Consider the following 19,764-nt stretch of genomic DNA (forward strand, 5'->3'; position numbering starts at 1 on the left):
GATGAAATCATTTTTCAAGATGATAATGCATCTTGCCATAGAGCAAAAACTGTGAAAACATTCCTTGCAAAAAGACACATAGGGTCAATGTCATGGCCTGCAAATAGTCCGGATCTTAATCAAATTGAAAATCTTTGGTGGAAGTTGAAGAAAATGGTCCATGACAAGGCTCCAACCTGCAAAGCTGATCTGGCAACAGCAATCAGAGAAAGTTGGAGCCAGATTGATGAAGAGTACTGTTTGTCACTCATTAAGTCCATGCCTCAGAGACTGCAAGCTGTTATAAAAGCCAGAGGTGGTGCAACAAAATACTAGTGATGTGTTGGAGCGTTCTTTTGTTTTTCATGATTCCATAATTTTTTCCTCCGAATTGAGTGAGTCCATATTTTTTTCCCTCTGCTTGGTCTAAAAAAATAACCGTTACTGACTGCCACAATTATTTTTCCTGATTTCTTATAGTGTTTCTTAAAGCCAGAAAGTTGCCATTTGAAATGACTTTAATTTTGTGTCATGTCTGTGATCTGCTTTTTTTCTACAAAATTAAACAACTGAATGAACACCCTCTGAGGCCAGTGATTCCATAATTTTTGCCAAGGGTTGTATTTGTGTCCATTTGGATATGGACGAAGTGTTGCAATACTACCAAAAATTGTGGGGGCAGTGTGGCCCAAGTTCAAGGGAAACACAACCCTAAAGCAAAAGGACATGAAAAACACTATAACCAACTGCAGAATATTTTGATGTGGGTGTGTATTCAATGGCCATGCAAACCACTGCCATTTACATGGCTGCTTACGCTTTTGTTTCTTTTGCAATAGAAACATTTATTCTGACTTCTTCGACAGTTGCCATGTTTGATGTGGTCAGAAACTTTCAAGAAGGTCTGCAGTGCCACCTACTGGATATTTTTCTTAACATTTGTGTCAATGTAAAGGACATGTGTAAAGGCAGTGAGGGTACATGGTTTGAAAAGCACGGATAGATTTATGTACCTACGTGGAGCATAAATGAGGCTTCAGAGTACTACTCTGACAAAATGTGACTCAGCGTAAACCAACGTGGTGACCTTGACCTTACTTAAACTCTTACTCTTGATTACTCTTGGCTGGAATTGGTCTTGTTATCACTACAACAACCTCACTGTGATTAAGACGATAAAAACATTAATGAGCACTCAGTGATGCCCATCTGCTGAAGCACAGGCTATTTTTAATCTTGCATTACATGTCACATAATTTAAATTAAAAAAAATTTTTTTTTTTGAAACATGCCGTGGAATCAAATCAAATCAAATTAATTTATTTATATAGCACCAAATCACAACAAACAGTCGCCCCAAGGCGCTTTATATTGTAAGGCAAAAGCCATACAATAATTACAGAAAAACCCCAACGGTCAAAACGACTTGCACTTGCAAGCACTTGGCGACAGTGGGAAAGAAAACTCCCTTTTAACAGGAAGAAACCTCCAGCAGAACCAGGCTCAGGGAGGGGCAGTCTTCTGCTGGGACTGGTTGGGGCTGAGGGGAGAGAATCAGGAAAAAGACATGCTGTGGAGGGGAGCAGAGATCAATCACCAATGATTAAAAGCAAAGTGGTGCATACAGAGCAAAAAGAGGTGAATAAAAAGAAACACTGGGTGCATCATGGGAACCCCCCAGCAGTCTAAGTCTATAGCAGCATAACTAAGGGATGGTTCAGGGTCACCTGATCCAGCCCTAACTATAAGCTTTTTCAAAAAGGAAAGTTTTAAGCTTAATCTTAATAGTAGAGAGGGTGTCTGTCTCCCTGATCTGAATTGGGAACTGGTTCCACAGGAGAGGAGCCTGAAAGCTGAAGGCTCTGCCTCCCATTCTACTCTTACAAACCCTAGGAACTACAAGTAAGCCTGCAGTCTGAGAGCGAAGCGCTCTATTGGGGTGATATGGTACTATGAGGTCCCTAAGATAAGATGGGACCTGATTATTCAAAACCTTATAAGTAAGAAGAATAATTTTAAATTCTATTCTGGAATTAACAGGGAGCCAATGAAGAGAAGCCAATATGGGTGAAATATGCTTTCTCCTTCTAGTCCCTGTTAGTACTCTAGCTGCAGCATTTTGAATTAACTGAAGGCTTTTCAGGGAACTTTTAGGACAACCTGATAATAATGAATTACAATAGTCCAGCCTAGAGGAAATAAATGCATGAATTAGTTTTTCAGCATCACTCTGAGACAAGACCTTTCTAATTTTAGAGATATTGCGCAAATGCAAAAAAGCAGTCCTACATATTTGCTTAATATGTGCACTGAAGGACATATCCTGATCAAAAATGACTCCAAGATTTCTCACAGTATTACTAGAGGTCAGGGTAATGCCATCCAGAGTAAGGATCTGGTTAGACACCATGTTTCTAAGATTTGTGGGGCCAAGTACAATAACTTCAGTTTTATCTGAATTTAAAAGCAGGAAATTAGAGGTCATCCATGTCTTTATGTCTGAAAGACATTCCTGCAGTTTAACTAATTGGTGTGTGTCCTCTGGCTTCATGGATAGATAAAGCTGGGTATCATCTGCGTAACAATGAAAATTTAAGCAATGCTTTCTAATAATACTGCCTAAGGGAAGCATGTATAAAGTGAATAAAATCGGTCCTAGCACAGAACCTTGTGGAACTCCATAATTAACCTTAGCCCGTGAAGAAGACTGCCCATTTACATGAACAAATTGTAATCTATTCAAACCACTGCAGCGCAGTGCCTTTAATGCCTATGGCATGCTCTAATCTCTGTAATAAAATTTTATGGTCAACAGTATCAAAAGCTGCACTGAGGTCTAACAGGACGAGCACAGAGATGAGTCCACTGTCTGAGGCCATAAGAAGATCATTTGTAACCTTGACTAATGCTGTTTCTGTACTATGATGAATTCTGAAACCTGACTGAAACTCTTCAAATAGACCATTCCTCTGCAGATGATCAGTTAGCTGTTTTACAACTACCCTTTCAAGAATTTTTGAGAGAAAAGGAAGGTTGGAGATTGGCCTATAATTAGCTAAGATAGCTGGGTCAAGTGATGGCTTTTTAAGTAATGGTTTAATTACTGCCACCTTAAAAGCCTGTGGTACATAGCCAAGTAATAAAGATAGATTGATCATATTTAAGATCGAAGCATTAATTAACAGTAGGGCTTCCTTGAGCAGCCTGGTAGGAATGGGGTCTAATAGACATGTTGATGGTTTGGAGGAAGTGACTAATGAAAGTAACTCAGAACAATCGGAGATAAAGAGTCTAACCAAATACCAGCATTACTGAAAGCAGTCGAACATAAAGATATGTCTTTGGGCTGGTTATGAATAATTTTTTCTCTAATAGTTAAAATTTTATTTGCAAAGAAAGTCATGAAGTCATTACTAGTTAAAGTTAAAGGAATACTCGGCTCAATAGAGCTCTGACTCTTTGTCAGCCTGGCTACAGTGCTGAAAAGAAATCTGGGGTTGTTCTTATTTTCTTCAATTAGTGATGAATAGTAAGATGTCCTAGCTTTATGGAGGGCTTTTTTATAGAGCAACAGACTCTTTTTCCAGGCTAAATGAAGATCTTCTAAATTAGTGAGACGCCATTTCCTCTCCAGCTTACGGGTTATCTGCTTTAAGCTGCGAGTTTGTGGGTTAAACCACGGAGTCAGGAACTTCTGATTTGAGGCTCTCTTTTTCAGAGGAGCTACAGCATCCAAAGTTGTGCTCAATGAGGATGTAAAGCTATTGACGAGATAATCTATCTCACTCACAGAGTTTAGGTAGCTACTCTGCACTGTGTTGGTATATGGCATTGAAGAACATAACAAAGAAGGAATCATATCCATAAACCTAGTTACAGCGCTTTCAGAAAGACTTCTATTGTAATGAAACTTATTCCCCACTGCTGGGTAGTCCATTAAAGTAAATGTAAATGTTATTAAGAAATGATCAGACAAAAAGGGGTTTTCATGGAATACTGTTAAGTCTTCAATTTCTATGCCATATGTCAGAACAAGATCTAAAGTGTGGCTAAGGTGGTGGGTGGGCTCATTTACATTTTGAGTGAAGCCAACTGAGTCTAATAATAGATTAAATGCAGTGTTGAGGCTGTCATTCTCAGCATCTATGTGGATGTTAAAATCACCCACTATAATTATCTTATCTGAGCTAAGCACTAAGTCAGACAAAAGGTCTGAAAAATCACAAAGAAACTCACAGTAACGACCAGGTGGACGATAGATAATAACACATAAAACTGGTTTTTGAGACTTCCAATTTGGATGGACAAGACTAAGAGTCAAGCTTTCAAATGAATTAAAGCTCTGTCTGGGTCTTTGATTAATTAATAAGCTGGAGTGGAAGATTGCTGCTAATCCTCCTCCTCGACCCGTGCTTCAAGCATTTTGACAGTTAGTGTGACTCGGGGGTGTTGACTCATTTAAACTAACATATTCATCCTGCTGTAACCAGGTTTCTGTAAGGCAGAATAAATCAATATGTTGATCAATTATTATATAATTTACTAACAGGGACTTAGAAGAGAGAGACCTAATGTTTAATAGATCACATTTAACTGTTTTAGTCTGTGGTGCAGTTGAAGGTGCTATATTATTTTTTCTTTTTGAATTTTTATGCTTAAATAGATTTTTGCTGGTTATTGGTGGTCTGGGAGCAGGCACCGTCTCTACGGGGATGGGGTATTGGGGGGATGGCAGGGGTAGAGAAGCTGCAGAGAGGTGTGTAAGACTACAACTCTGCTTCCTGGTCCCAACCCTGGATAGTCACGATTTAACGGTTTAATAAAATTGACCAGATTTCTAGAGATGAGAGCTGCTCCATCCAAAGTGGGATGGATGCCGTCTCTCCTAACAAGATCAGGTTTTCCCCAGAAGCTTTGCCAATTATCTATGAAGCCCACCTCATTTTTTGGACACCACTCAGACAGCCAGCAATTCAGGGAGAACATGCGGCTAAACATGGAACTCCCGGTCCAATTGGGGAGGGGCCCAGAGAAAACTACATTGTTTTTGCAAAGTTACACACCGACTCAATATTAATTTTAGTGACCTCCGATTGGCGTAACCAGGTGTCATTACTGCCGACGTGAATTACAATCTTACCAAATTTACGCTTAGCCTTAGCCAGCAGTTTCAAATTTCCTTCAATGTCGCCTGCTCTGACCCCCGGAAGACATATGACTATGGTTGCTGGTGTCGCTAACTTCACATTTCTCAAAACAGAGTCGCCAATAACCAGAGTTTGATCCTCGGCGGGTGTGTCGCCGAGTGGGGAAAAACGGTTAGAGATGTGAATGGGTTGGTGGTGTACAGGGGGCTTCTGTTTAGAACAATGCTTCTTCCTCACAGTTACCCAGCCGGCCTGCTTTCCCGGCTGCTCGGGATCTGCTGGGGGACAGTTAACGGCGGCTAAGCTACCTTGGTCCGCACCGACTACAGGGGCCTGGCTAGCTGTAGGATTTTCCAAGGTGCAGAGCCGAGTCTCCAATTCGCCCAGCCTGGCCTCCAAAGCTACGAACAAGCTACACTTATTACAAGTACCGTTACTGCTAAAGGAGGCCGAGGAATAACTAAACATTTCACACCCAGCGCAGAAAAGTGCAGGAGAGACAGGAGAAGCTGCCATGCTAAACCGGCTAAGGGCTAATAGCTGCGCTAAGCTAGCGGATTCCTAAAAACACACAAAGTGAAGAATGTGAAAATAATTTAGAGGTGATTCAGCAGAGAGAGTGCTTTAGTTAAGGCACGTGAAGATTACACTGTGAAATAAATCGTTATCTAGATCAATCTAACTACGCAGATTAAACAGCTAACAGATATAGCAAAACACTGCTGTGCTCTGGAACAGGAAGTGATACAATACCGCAGTGAGAGCCAACCACCAGTAAACTACGAGATCACTGTCTTGACCCGGTCGGGGGTCACCACCAGTTTGGCTCTCTCTGCTTTAGTGACTTGCTTAGAAAGCATCATTGTGCTCACATTTGGCTATGACGTCCAGCACCACAGCGAACGGGGTGAGTGCTCCGATCATGTAGAGGAGGGCCACCGTGTCCTGGATGGACAGACGTTCGTTTCCGGCCCCGTAGTACAGAAAACCGACCAGCAGTGACATCAGCAGGGCCTCGAAGCCGTGGACCAACAAGGTGACCAGGTCTCTGAAGTCGTTGTACATGTGACGCCTAAAGGAGGAGGGAGGGGAGGTCAATGTCCTCACAGTGTGTGTGTGTGTGTGTGTGTGTGTGTGTGTGTGCGTGCGTGCACACTGGATTCACCTGATGAGTATTGTGAACTGATGCAGTTTTCCAGGTAATCTGTCTCTCTGGTTAGAAACTGTGATTATTTCCTCCATCCTACTGAGCGGCTGAGGGCTGTTTAAAAAAGAAGAAGTAGTAGTGAGACCTCTATAGGTCCTGAGGTAGCGGGTCTGTGACTCCCCCTGGACGGGACACCAGTTTGACACAGGTTACTCCCCCAACCAAGCTGGGTGGACTGGGACAATGCAGACAAGGTGTATTGACCAAGGACACAGACACGTAGCATGAGCAGGATTCAAACCCAGGTCTACATATTGGGAGGCTCCTTATCCACTCAGCTACCTGCTCCACGTGTTAAAACAACAGTTTAAATCAGTTTACTATTAAAAAGATTTCATGTGCTCAAAAAAAGCCAACTCATTCTGTTAATCTAATCTAGTGTAATCTAATCTAATTTTATAAAGTTATATACATTTAGGCCTATAAATGTTTTTACAGAGGCAAAGAACTTATTGTAGCCCATTAATATGGCAAACTGAAACTGGAAATATAAAAAAACTACAATCTTCAAGTAGAGACTTTCACCTACTTTTTTCGTCTCATCTGTTCTGTTCTGATATTCCCCCGCACCGCCGTGCATTTTTGTTTACCTTTTTGATACACCCAGAAAGAAGACAATAGGAGAAAAATAAATAAAATTTTTTGAAGAGGTGTGACTTCTCATGTCACAGTTAAATATCCAGACAGTCAAAAGAAATTTATGAACAGATTATGAATGTTCCTTCAGTTCATTACCTTAATAAAATTGTGTCTCAGAGGTTTAGCACCGACCAGTGCATTACACCATAAATACACAAGTAAACCTTGTGTGTTTACCTCCTGCAGAGTATTCTTGATCTGGCCAATATTCATGATTTGTTTTCAACTCCAGCACTCTGTTGCATTTGGTTAAAATAACAACAAAAACTCTTTGGCAATGTTAACGTATTTATAAACCTGACAATTCTTAAAGGGACAGAAAGTGAAAGACAAAAGGTCTTAACATCATGTCATTCAGTGTCAACACAATTTTACACAAGGTTAAAATAAATAAATGAATGTTCAAGCGCCACATGCACACCTGTCAAGTTGTGTTGACGTTGTGTCATTTCCAGCTGGTTTCCACATGTAGTCGTCTGAGTCTTGGACATTTTCTAGAAAGTGCTCAGCCAGAACTCTGGCTCGCTCCAAACATTCAGCTTCTTGTTCTGGGCTCCGGCGATCTATACTGATCAGATCGACTGGAAACACAAACAAACGCAATGAGGCTATAAAGGTAACATAGCCATAAATTTGGCTAATTTTTTCATGAAGAATTCCTGACGTATTTGTTGTTTGTATGACCATCGTGTTTGGAGTGTTTTGCCATTTTAAAGGGGCGGGGGGGATTTATATTTTTTGGTCATAATTAATGCTTATATCAAGTTAAGTCTGGGAGCATGTTCTGGTGCCACACTTCACTACATCCACAACAACATGGAACCACCTTGGGTCCTTAATGGCAACCACCCAGGCAGACAGCTGGTCCATCCCCACATCTCTAAATATTTTATTTAGGATATTTATTGAAGGATTCAAAGGATTCAAGGATTCAAAGAAATGTTATTGTCATTTGCACAAAAGTACATGTTCCCTGCACAATGAAATGTGTCTACTGCATTTAACCCATCCTAATTGCCAGTAGGAGCAGAAGTCGCCATTAGGCGCCCGGGGACCAGCTCCAGATGTACATCCCTGCCTTGGTCAACAGCAGGGCTGAGCAAACCAACACCGACCCATAACAAACAACACACACACAACACATAGGCCGGCCCGGTACATAAAACATATATATGAAAGCAAAACACGAGGGAAAAGCAGAAAAAAAAACCCCTCATAGCCGCTGCATTACACAGCAGCAATGAGGAAAAAAATCCCCATCAGCACAGAAAAACAATAATCACACAGACAAAAACAAGGACACAGGACGACAACCGAGATTTGAAAAGGTCCAGTTTATCAGAACACTCCGGAGGCAGCCTGTTTGGCGCCGTCAACGGCCTTGTCCGACAATCCTGGAGGGGGAGGGGGCAGCCCTGAGCAGTCTGAGCAGTCCTAAGCAGTCCTCACAGTCAACGTCAGAGCTGGAGAAGCTGAGGGGAGGGGGGAAGACCAGGGAGCGAGGCTTAAGTGTTGATCTTCTGAGGAGGTTTTATCACAGCGACCTTGAAGTGCAGCTGTATTTGGGGAAGCCAAATGAATAGCCAGATTAGCAGACGCCTGAAAGATTCCACAGTTCTGAGAACAGAGTGGCTCTCAATGCATCTGAATGTAGAATGTGGTCTTCACAGACGGTCAGAGCGGGTTTCCAGGGCTGCAATTCTTTTCGAGATGATTTCCAACGCTGCGCAGCCACTGCCTTCCCAATCGAATCAATCATGTAGGGCAGCCTGGAAGGACCAATCAAAGCTGCTTCCACTTTCTTGATTTTCTGGTAAACCAGCATAGTGCCCGCACCACACATCAGAAAGCCGGTCACCACCAAGCCGAATATGTACACATCTTCGACATCCTCCACAGAAAACATGTAAAGGCACATGACCTGCCATCTCCTCCACGAGTCCATCACATAACCCATCACATGCGTCCCGGGAGGACAGGTCGGGTCCTCCGCCCCCGAATGTCTTGTAGAAAATATAGTGTCAATTGCATTCAGAGACCACTTTAACAGATCAATTTTTGTCGTTTTCCAGAAGAGCAAAGCTGCAGCCTCACAGACAACACACCACAGAAGCAGGAAAGATAAGGAGGGAGGGAGAAGAGAAAAGTGCGTCCGTGTCGGCCGAGTGCAAGCTGGCAAAAAAAAAAATGTATATGCTGCGGCATTTATTTGCATTGGTTGCTATGTGATAAACTGCAGTAAAACTGCCAAAGTGCATTAAAATTAGCTATATAACGAATAGCAGTGGTGGCACAGCTAACCTAAATGTTAGCTTCGATAGCTGCTAATACACAACCTGAGAAGTTAACTGCTAAAACATTTAGCTGAAGCTACCAATTCAGCTTTGGTTTGGTTTTTAGGTCTAAAACCCTGAAAACAGACCTAAAGAGCTGAAATTTTAGTATGTTAAAGTGTAAAGACGGATGTTCCCAAAAAGGTTTAACATGTCAAGATCAGATGATGGTCAAGATGTATGTAAATAATTAAATTCAACAGTACGTAGTTCACATTAAACATGCACTTGTTTTGTCATAGTACAGAAAGTATTAAACAAACAAATGCTAAGGAATAAAATAGGCAATGAGAATCATTTTAATAATCTAATTATGTGTTTACTTCGGTTTACTCCTGCTCCCGCCCCTCAACGCGAGGCTTACTGCATTCGGCTGATGTGTCTCACTTTTTGGATTTGTGATGATTTTATGGTTTGCAACAATTTTATACAGTTACACAATACAATGGTAGCTGAGCTAAAGTTAACAGAACTACGATTGAGTCAATTTTTCGCTATGGTATCACCGGCTGGTCTGGGAACCTTCCAGCCAAATTGAAAGCACAGATCCATGCCTGTATGAAGTCTGCAGATAAGATCATGGGCCACACTCCTTCCAGTTTTCAAGAACTCTCTGACAGAGCAACCATTACAGAAGCAAAAAACATCTTAATGGACAGCTCACATGTTCTGCACTTAGAGTATACCGTGTTAAACTAGGGAAAGAGATATCGTGTTCCTTTGTGCAAATGTAACCGGTACAAACACTCATTTGTTCCATTGTCTCCTCAGAGTATAGCTTATTAATGAACAAGCTTAAATTGTACTTATGTCATAGGATACATTTTCCACATTTTTCAGTTGAATGGCGAGTGGTAAATGGCTGTGTGGTTTTAGTAGTATATAGTGGGTTGATTACAGTGATTTTTAAGGTTATTTTTGGTTATTTATGTTATTTTATTGTTGGTGATATTTATTTTTATGGCTTTTACTGTGTAAAGGCTGGTCCTGTTTTTATTGTCTGTGCACCAAACTAAATTTCTCCGAAAGGAGACGATTAATAAAGAACTTTGAACTTTGAAATTTAGTGTAGGTTAATTGGTCCACTAATGTTAGCTGAAAAGCTAATCCGCAAAAAAAAGTTAGCTTCACTGATTAACTGTTAGTTGATTAGTTGGACTGTGCCCACTGGGAACTGGGAACCTAGGGTCCACTAGTCCTGGTTAGGGTTAGGGTTCAGGATTAGCGTAAACTTTAAAATCAGTTTGGGGTTGTAATATACACCATTAAATAATATAAAGAGGTTAGGACCAGTGGACCCTCCCCGTGCCCACCTGTGACAGGTGTAACTTCATTTCAAATTATTTTAATGTCTTTGTATGAAAGTCAGTTTATCTCTGACTTTTCATTGTCCTTGTTTTCTTTTTTACTCAGCGTAACTTTCTTTGTGACTCAAACACACCTACCGTAAAAGTCTGAGGGGTTGCAGTATCGTGGGCACGGGTATCCCAGAGCAGTGAAATAAGGCACCATGGCGCAAGCAGCGCCGCAGTACACGGCCGAACCAGAGGAGAGCAGGACCACGAGGTCAAACAGTTTGAAGACATCAGACCGAGGCTGATGGACTGACAGCAGGACCAGACGGTTTCCCCGTGCCAGGCGGGACAGTGTGATCACCAGGTTGTGGGCTGTGAAGCTGTCCAAACCTGACGTGGGCTCGTCCAGGATCAGAATACCTGAATGTAATACGCATGGCACAAGTTAAGCAATCCACAAAACTACGCTCCTGTTTATTCAACCTTAAATATAAGATGAGAACTGGTGTTATTGGTACTGGATCCAAACAGGATTTAAATGAGCACCCAGAAGTCTGAAGAGGTTCTTCTGTCCCTGCGCTGGTAACACTGAACATAGGTGAGTGGGTTAATCTGTCGCTTGTCTAAGCAGTAACTCAAAAACAATGAACGGTATCATCTTATAAATCACCAAGTTAAAAGAACATATGAGGGCAAACTCATTTGCATCTGGTGAACTTTGTTGTACCAGATCAATCTAAAAAGCAATTACTGTGTTTCTTAAAGCCAGAAAGTTGCCATTTGAAATGACTTTAGTTTTGTGTCATGTCTGTGATCTGCTTTTTTTCTACAAAATTAAACAACTGAATGAACATCCTCCGAGGCCGGTGATTCCATAATTTTTGCCAGGGGTTGTAGTGGGCATCACGTTCCTTCTCATGGTTGCTAGTTTAACTTGTTAGCTGACAGTGATGTGAAGGTGCCAGTCGGGCACAGGTGGACAAAGTGCATGATGCGCCCCACACCCTTTAACAGTCCAGCAGGTGGCAGACATGTCTAAGGGGTGTTAAAAAGAAATCAGGAAAAAAAAATTGTGGCAGTCAGTAACGGTTACGTTTTTAGACCAAGCAGAGGGAAAAAAATATGGACTCACTCAATTCTGAGGAAAAAATTATGGAATCACCCTGTAAATTTTCATCCCCAAAACTAACACCTGCATCAAATCAGATCTGCTCGTTAGTCTGCATCTAAAAAGGAGTGATCACACCTTGGAGAGCTGTTGCACCAAGTGGACTGACATGAATCATGGCTCCAACATGAGAGATGTAAATTGAAACAAAGGAGAGGATTATCAAATTCTTAAAAGAGGGTAAATCATCACGCAATGTTGCAAAAGATGTTGGTTGTTCACAGTCAGCTGTGTCTAAACTCTGGACTAAATACAAACAACATGGGAAGGTTGTTAAAGGCAAACATACAAAGCGTCAAGACAGAAAACTTAAAACAATATGTCTCAAAAACCGAAAATGCACAACAAAACAAATGAGGAACGAATGGGAGGAAACTGGAGTCAATGTCTGTGACCGAACTGTAAGAAACCGCCTAAAGGAAATGGGATTTACATACAGAAAAGCTAAACGAAAGCCACCATTAACACCTAAACAGAAAAAAACAAGGTTACAATGGGCTAAGGAAAAGCAATCGTGGACTGTGGATGACTGTATGAAAGTCATATTCAGTGATGAATCTCGAATCTGCATTGGGCAAGGTGATGATGCTGGAACTTTTGTTTGGTGCCGTTCCAATGAGATTTATAAAGATGACTGCCTGAAGAGAACATGTAAATTTCCACAGTCATTGATGATATGGGGCTGCATGTCAGGTAAAGGCACTGGGGAGATGGCTGTCATTACATCATCAATAAATGCACAAGTTTACGTTGATATTTTGGACACTTTTCTTATCCCATCAATTGAAAGGATGTTTGGGGATGATGAAATCATTTTTCAAGATGATAATGCATCTTGCCATAGAGCAAAAACTTTGAAAACATTCCTTGCAAAAAGACACATAGGGTCAATGTCATAGCCTGCAAATAGTCCGGATCTTAATCCAATTGAAAATCTTTGGTGGAAGTTGAAGAAAATGGTCCATGACAAGGCTCCAACCTGCAAAGCTGATCTGGCAACAGCAATCAGAGAAAGTTGGAGCCAGATTGATGAAGAGTACTGTTTGTCACTCATTAAGTCTATGCCTCAGAGACTGCAAGCTGTTATAAAAGCCAGAGGTGGTGCAACAAAATACTAGTGATGTGTTGGAGCGTTCTTTTGTTTTTCATGATTCCATAATTTTTTCCTCAGAATTGAGTGAGTCCATATTTTTTTTCCCTCTGCTTGGTCTAAAAAAGTAACCGTTACTGACTGCCACAATTTTTTTTTTCCTGATTTCTTATAGTGTTTCTTAAAGCCAGAAAGTTGCCATTTGAAATGACTTTAGTTTTGTGTCATGTCTGTGATCTGCTTTTTTTCTACAAAATTAAACAACTGAATGAACATCATCCGAGGCCGGTGATTCCATAATTTTTGCCAGGGGTTGTATACCTGAGCAAAACTGGAAGCCACCAGGTGGCAGTCAATCAGCTGAGCTTTTCTGCAGGCTAAGACGCAATTTTTGGGAACTGAGGTCACATGACTACTGATGCATAAGAAGATCGTGATGGATACATGAGCATAAATAAAAAGTTTAATCTGTTTGTTTTTTTGTTTTATTTATGTCTCACCAGGGTTCCATAGCAGTTGCACAGCGATGCTGACTCTCCTCCTCTCCCCTCCGGAAACACCCCTCACATATTCATTTCCCACCCTGGTGTGAGCACACTGTCTGAGCCGGAGCTCCGCGATGACATCGTCCACCTGCACACAGACCGGACACTGTTTGGTCGTGTGTGTGTGAGGTCTGAGTACAATAGTACACACACTGTAAAACACTGGACTGGACACGGTTGGCGTTTACCCTCTTGTCTCTCTGAGCCTTGGTGAAGTGGGTCAACAGCCTGAGTTTGGCTACAAAGACGAGCGTCTCCCGGACGGTGAGGTGAGGAAGAAGCCGGTCGTCTTGGCGGACGTGTGCGATGCTCTTCCTCACCAGCTGTGTTCGGTGTCCCATTAATCAGAATCTGGCCAGACGTCATCGTACCTCCCTCGTCCCGACACGTTATTATGTCCAGCAAAGACGTTTTCCCGCAGCCTGAGGAAAGAATCGCATGATTGCTTGTACAACGCAAATCAAACATTTAAGAAGAGAAAAGAAGTGCGTCATCACCTCACAACACAATTTTTCAGATTTTTCTTGCAAGGTCGCAGCACCAGTGGCCATTAAGACAACAAGGGATAGCTGATATTTGACCCCAGTGACCTCCACCTTCACCTAAATAATTGACCTCTGGCTGACATTGCCAGGGCAATTCTGGAATCAACATAAGTATGCCACATTTGGTCCAAATCAGTTTACTTGACCTTGTTGTCTGTGAAAATGAATTCTTTAAGGCCAATTTCTGGGTCAACCTTCAAGGACATATTAAATTTGGTGGAAATCAGCAAAGGGAAGTGGGAGGAGTCAAACAAGACCAGGACCCCACTAACTGAGCTTCAGCAAATTTGACATTGCTGGACAATTCCAGAGCCCACCTACAGTGGCTTGCAAAAGTATTCAGCCCTTTGGTATTTCATGCATTTTAATTTGTTTATGGCATTTCAAATACAAAAGGTAAATCAGGGTTCTCATTAAAAAAAATTCTAAAATTATCTTCCTTAGACTCAAACTGAAAACAAATCTCTACAACTTGATATAAATTAATTAAAAATATCAGCCCTTTGGCGCTCTATGGTAAATCTGTGTGGAATAGACAGTTCTCAAAAACGGAGTGACTGTGCAAGAAGAAGAGTGAGGAAAGCCACCAAGACACCCAGACAACCCAGAGTTTTAGGCTTTTGTGGCTGTGATTGAAGAAATTGTGCACAGTGCAAATTCTGCGTTTTGTATCTCCAGTTATATAGCTTCATGATGAAGTGGTATAGAGGAGGGTCTTCTTTCACTAAAACAACAGATCTAGGCTTGCATCTCAGATGCACCTTCTGGCAAATTGTAGGTGAACTTTCAGGTATTCTTTTTAAGAAAAATCATGAACTTCATCATGAAGCTGTATAACTGGGGATATAAAATCCAAAACTTGCACTGTGCACAATTTCTCCAATCACAGCCACAGAAGCCTATAAGTTCTTCTGGGTTGTCTGGGTGTCTTGGTGGCTTTCCTCACTCTTCTCCTTCTTGCACAGTCACTCAGTTTTTGAGAACTGTCTACACCACACAGATTTACCACCCCATAGAGTGCCACACTGTTTGTATTTCTTCAAAACTGATGGAAATAAAGTTCAAGACATATTCACTGACTTGTAAATGTTCATGTATCCATCCCCTGACTTGTCTGAAGAAAACTGGCAATAAAACTGATTATTTACAGGTATTATACCAAAGGGGCTGATTACTTATGCAACCCATCATCTTGGCTTTTAAATTTTTAATTAATTTCTATCAGGTTGTAGAGATTTACTTTCAGTTTTGAGTTTAAGGAAGATCATTTTAGAAATTTTTATATTGAGAAGCCTGGTTTAGTTTTTTTAATTTAAAATGGCATAAACAAAATTCAAATGTGTGAAATACCAAGGGGCTGAATACTTTTGCAAGCCACTGTACATATGTGTTCCAAATATGTTGCAATTTGGACTGAAAAAGTAACATTTTGACCTTTGACCCCAGTTACCTTGACCTCAATAACTGACTTTTGGCTAAATTGATTTTACTTGAGTAATTTCACACCCCACCTGTATACGTGTACTTGTTGGATGTCTGAGTTGAAAAATCTAAATTCTCATTTTTGACCTTAATGACCTTGACCTTTGCTAAAAAGAGGCCCTTAAGAGTAATTCTGCACTTGACCTCCATGAAAATCATGACAAGGACCTGAAAGGCGTAGGGGAACAATCACACAAACAAATGTTTCTCAAATGACACTATGACCTCATAAAGCTCTGTGAGGCATTTTTGTTTATAAGTCATATGATTTTTATGTTACATTTTTACATTCAAAATTGAAAATTCTGCCACTACGGAACATAATTTCTAGCCATAATTGGCCTCCAAAATTGCCTTATGAGTTTGTACTGTTCAATTCAAGCATTCTGAGTCTAAATCCTGTTAGTTGCCTTGGTTACCCTCAAATCCATTACAAAAAAATCTATTTGAATTTGAAGAAAGATGTGCAGGATGACCAGTGACACCAGTCAATGAGGTTGCTATATTTCTTCCTATGATTAGAAGGATACTGAATATTTGTGTGCATCACCTGAGCTGCCGATGACGGCCAGCATCTGTCCGCTGTGCACACGGAGGCTGAGGTTGTTGATGGCTTTCTGCTTGTTTCCTTTGATTTCCCATGGCAACCTAAGCTCTGATAGCTTCTCATACCAAGGGATCTGAGCTGCCGTGTCCACCTTGGGAATACGCACACAAGCATTTGGCAGTGATGTTTAATGTGCAATTTAAAAAAAAAAAAGCTAAAATAATTAATAGTCCTATGACTGTCACTCTGAAAATAATGTTATTTTGACAGAATTCCCTTTTAAGGCACCAGTGTGTAGGCTTTAGTGTCATCTAGTGGTGAGGGTGCATATTTTCTCTCAAAGATTCTTGAAAGGGTAGTTGTAAAACAGCTAACTGATCATCTGCAGAGGAATGGTCTATTTGAAGAGTTTCAGTCAGGTTTTAGAATTCATCATAGTACAGAAACAGCATTAGTGAAGGTTACAAATGATCTTCTTATGGCCTCAGACAGTGGACTCATCTCTGCTTGTTCTGTTAGACCTCAGTGCTGCTTTTGATACTGTTGACCATAAAATTTTATTACAGAGATTAGAGCATGCCATAGGTATTAAAGGCACTGCGCTGCAGTGGTTTGAATCATATTTATCTAATAGATTACAATTTGTTCATGTAAATGGGGAATCTTCTTCACAGACTAAGGTTAATTATGGAGTTCCACAAGGTTCTGTGCTAGGACCAATTTTATTCACTTTATACATGCTTCCCTTAGGCAGTATTATTAGAAAGCATTGCTTAAATTTTCATTGTTACGGATGATACCCAGCTTTATCTATCCATGAAGCCAGAGGACACACACCAATTAGTTAAACTGCAGGATTGTCTTACAGACATAAAGACATGGATGACCTCTAATTTCCTGCTTTTAAATTCAGATAAAACTGAAGTTATTATACTTGGCCCCACAAATCTTAGAAACATGGTGTCTAACCAGATCCTTACTCTGGATGGCATTACCCTGACCTCTAGTAATACTGTGAGAAATCTTGGAGTCATTTTTGATCAGGATATGTCCTTCAATGCACATATTAAGCAAATATGTAGGACTGCTTTTTTGCATTTGTGCAATATCTCTAAAATTAGAAAGGTCTTGTCTCAGAGTGATGCTGAAAAACTAATTCATGCATTTATTTCCTCTAGGCTGGACTATTGTAATTCATTATTATCAGGTTGTCCTAAAAGTTCCCTGAAAAGCCTTCAGTTAATTCAAAATGCTGCAGCTAGAGTACTGACGGGGACTAGAAGGAGAGAGCATATCTCACCCATATTGGCCTCTCTTCATTGGCTTCCTGTTAATTCTAGAACAGAATTTAAAATTCTTCTTCTTACTTATAAGGTTTTGAATAATCAGGTCCCATCTTATCTTAGGGACCTCATAGTACCATATCACCCCAATAGAGCGCTTTGCTCTCAGACTGCAGGCTTACTTGTAGTTCCTAGGGTTTGTAAGAGTAGAATGGGAGGCAGAGCCTTCAGCTTTCAGGCTCCTCTCCTGTGGAACCAGCTCCCAATTCAGATCAGGGAGACAGACACCCTCTCTACTTTTAAGATTAGGCTTAAAACTTTCCTTTTTGCTAAAGCTTATAGTTAGGGCTGGATCAGGTGACCCTGAACCATCCCTTAGTTATGCTGCTATAGACTTAGACTGTTGGGGGGTTCCCATGATGCACTGAGTCATTTCTCTTTTCGCTCTGTATGCACCACTGCATTTAATCATTAGTGATTGATCTCTGTTCTCTTCCACAGCAAGCCTTTTTCCTGATTCTCTGCCTCAGCCCCAACCAGTCCCAGCAGAAGACTGCCCCTCCCTGAGCCTGGTTCTGCTGGAGGTTTCTTCCTGTTAAAAGGGAGTTTTTCCTTCCCACTGTCGCCAAGTGCTTGCTCACAGGGGGTCGTTTTGACCGTTGTGGTTTTTCTGTAGTTGTTGTATGGCTTTTGCCTTACAATATAAAGCGCCTTGGGGCAACTGTTTGTTGTGATTTTGCACTATATAAATAAAATTGATTTGATATTGCATTATGCCGCTGGCTGCATTATGTGAGGCGTCATTGAATGCCGGCTGAAACAAAGAACATCCTGAAAAAACCTGGAACAAAGTCACACTGCACTTTCTTTAAATCGCTTTATTTTGAAGCAACAAATTCAGCAACGTTTTCACAATTTAAAGCTACAATGTGTAGGATTTGGTGTCATCTAGTGGTAAGGTTGTAGACTGCATTATGCCATTGCCAGTTGTGGTTTTGTTTCCCTTCACATTTTCAGATTCTTTTTCCCTTGCCTTCTGTTGAGAAAAGCAGTATGTACGAGCCTACATTTTACAAAAACAAGGATTTTCAAGCTTATTAGCCTGCTCTAGCGAACCGTAGGCAGTGTATAGGGGTGCAACCACTGATTCCTCTTTTTTTTCTTCAGTTGTCTGGCCGTATGCCCATTTGGGGCGACTGTATCAACTTATCGGACACTCCTATGTAGATATTTTTATGTAGATATAAAAATGCATCGGTTTGTTAAATCCTACATACTGTAGCTTTAAATTTGCTTAATTTTTAAAGGAATCAGTTAGCTTTATAATATGTGCTCTTTTTCAGACTTTTTTTTATGAATTAGTATCACGCTGAATTAATAAGCAGTGGTGCGATTATGTTTTGGAAAGCTAAAAACGGGTGAGGCATGCTGAGGCGTTGGTGTGCTGCAGTGAACCTCGTAGTGCAGGTTGTTGACCTCCAGCTCGTTGCGGCCGCTGCTGTAGGTGAAGTACAGACTACTGTCTTCCTCAGGTGAAAACAGCTCCATGTCTTGATGCTGGTTAAAGACAAGCAGATAATTTCATACAACTCACGTTGCTACGTAAATCACCGACTGTGATAAAAAGAAAAAATGATGCCGTTTCACCCCATTTATTTTGGTGCAGCAACACTGACTTTTTCAAAAAAATTTTAATGAGTCAATTCAAACTCTTTAATTGTGCATGTAAAGAATGTTTAAATTTGACATTTGCAGACACTTTGCCAATATCTTCCTATATCTTCCTAATAATCTATCTCTGAGGTGGGGAAAGAGGTAAAATCAAATATCTGACCTCTTATTCAATCTGTATATTTAACATCACATCTGCATGTAACAACTGGGTTATATACACTCAACAAAAATATAAACGCAACACTTTTGGTTTTGCTCCCATTTTGTATGAGATGAACTCAAAGATCTAAAACTTTTTCCACATACACAATATCACCATTTCCCTCAAATATTGTTCACAAACCAGTCTAAATCTGTGATAGTGAGCACTTCTCCTTTGTTGAGATAATCCATCCCACCTCACAGGTGTGCCATATCAAGATGCTGATTAGACACCATGATTAGTGCACAGGTGTGCCTTAGACTGCCCACAATAAAAGGCCACTCTGAAAGGTGCAGAAGTGCTCACTATCACAGATTTAGACTGGTTTGTGAACAATATTTGAGGGAAATGGTGATATTGTATGTGGAAAAAGTTTTAGATCTTTGAGTTCATCTCATACAAAATGGGAGCAAAACCAAAAGTGCTGCGTTTATATTTTTGTTGAGTGTAAGTAATTAGTGTGCATATATATATATATATATATATATATATATATTAGGACTGGGCAACGTTAACGCGCTAACGTTGCGTTAATTATTGAGGTCATTATCGCCGACAATTTTGTTCCTCCCCTTAACGCTGCGGGTTTTTTTAAGCCTTTTATGACTGTTGCTCGTTGCCTTTTATT

At 40.8% G+C, this 19,764-nt stretch overlaps 2 protein-coding genes across 2 annotated transcripts in view; one reads left to right on the top strand and one right to left on the bottom strand.

Moving 5' to 3' along the window:
- The window catches only part of abcg8 (ATP-binding cassette, sub-family G (WHITE), member 8), a 29,753-nt gene that overhangs the window by 7,927 nt on the left and 2,062 nt on the right, over nucleotides 1-19,764 (bottom strand). The window contains 9 exon segments of the mRNA XM_034185467.1: nucleotides 5,999-6,198; nucleotides 6,292-6,387; nucleotides 7,394-7,553; nucleotides 10,751-11,020; nucleotides 13,359-13,491; nucleotides 13,592-13,730; nucleotides 13,732-13,825; nucleotides 15,981-16,128; nucleotides 18,716-18,817. Of these exon segments, the coding sequence (XP_034041358.1) occupies nucleotides 5,999-6,198; nucleotides 6,292-6,387; nucleotides 7,394-7,553; nucleotides 10,751-11,020; nucleotides 13,359-13,491; nucleotides 13,592-13,730; nucleotides 13,732-13,825; nucleotides 15,981-16,128; nucleotides 18,716-18,817 (1,342 nt within the window).
- Nucleotides 6,255-19,764, top strand: part of abcg5 (ATP-binding cassette, sub-family G (WHITE), member 5) — a 42,863-nt gene continuing 29,353 nt past the window's right edge. Inside the window, exon 1 of the mRNA XM_034184854.1 lies at nucleotides 6,255-6,270. The gene's annotated coding sequence lies outside the window, so the exon portion shown is untranslated. The remainder of the gene's footprint in view (nucleotides 6,271-19,764) is intronic.

Source organism: Thalassophryne amazonica, chromosome 13, assembly GCF_902500255.1.
Source record: "Thalassophryne amazonica chromosome 13, fThaAma1.1, whole genome shotgun sequence".
NCBI classification, from domain to species: domain Eukaryota; kingdom Metazoa; phylum Chordata; class Actinopteri; order Batrachoidiformes; family Batrachoididae; genus Thalassophryne; species Thalassophryne amazonica.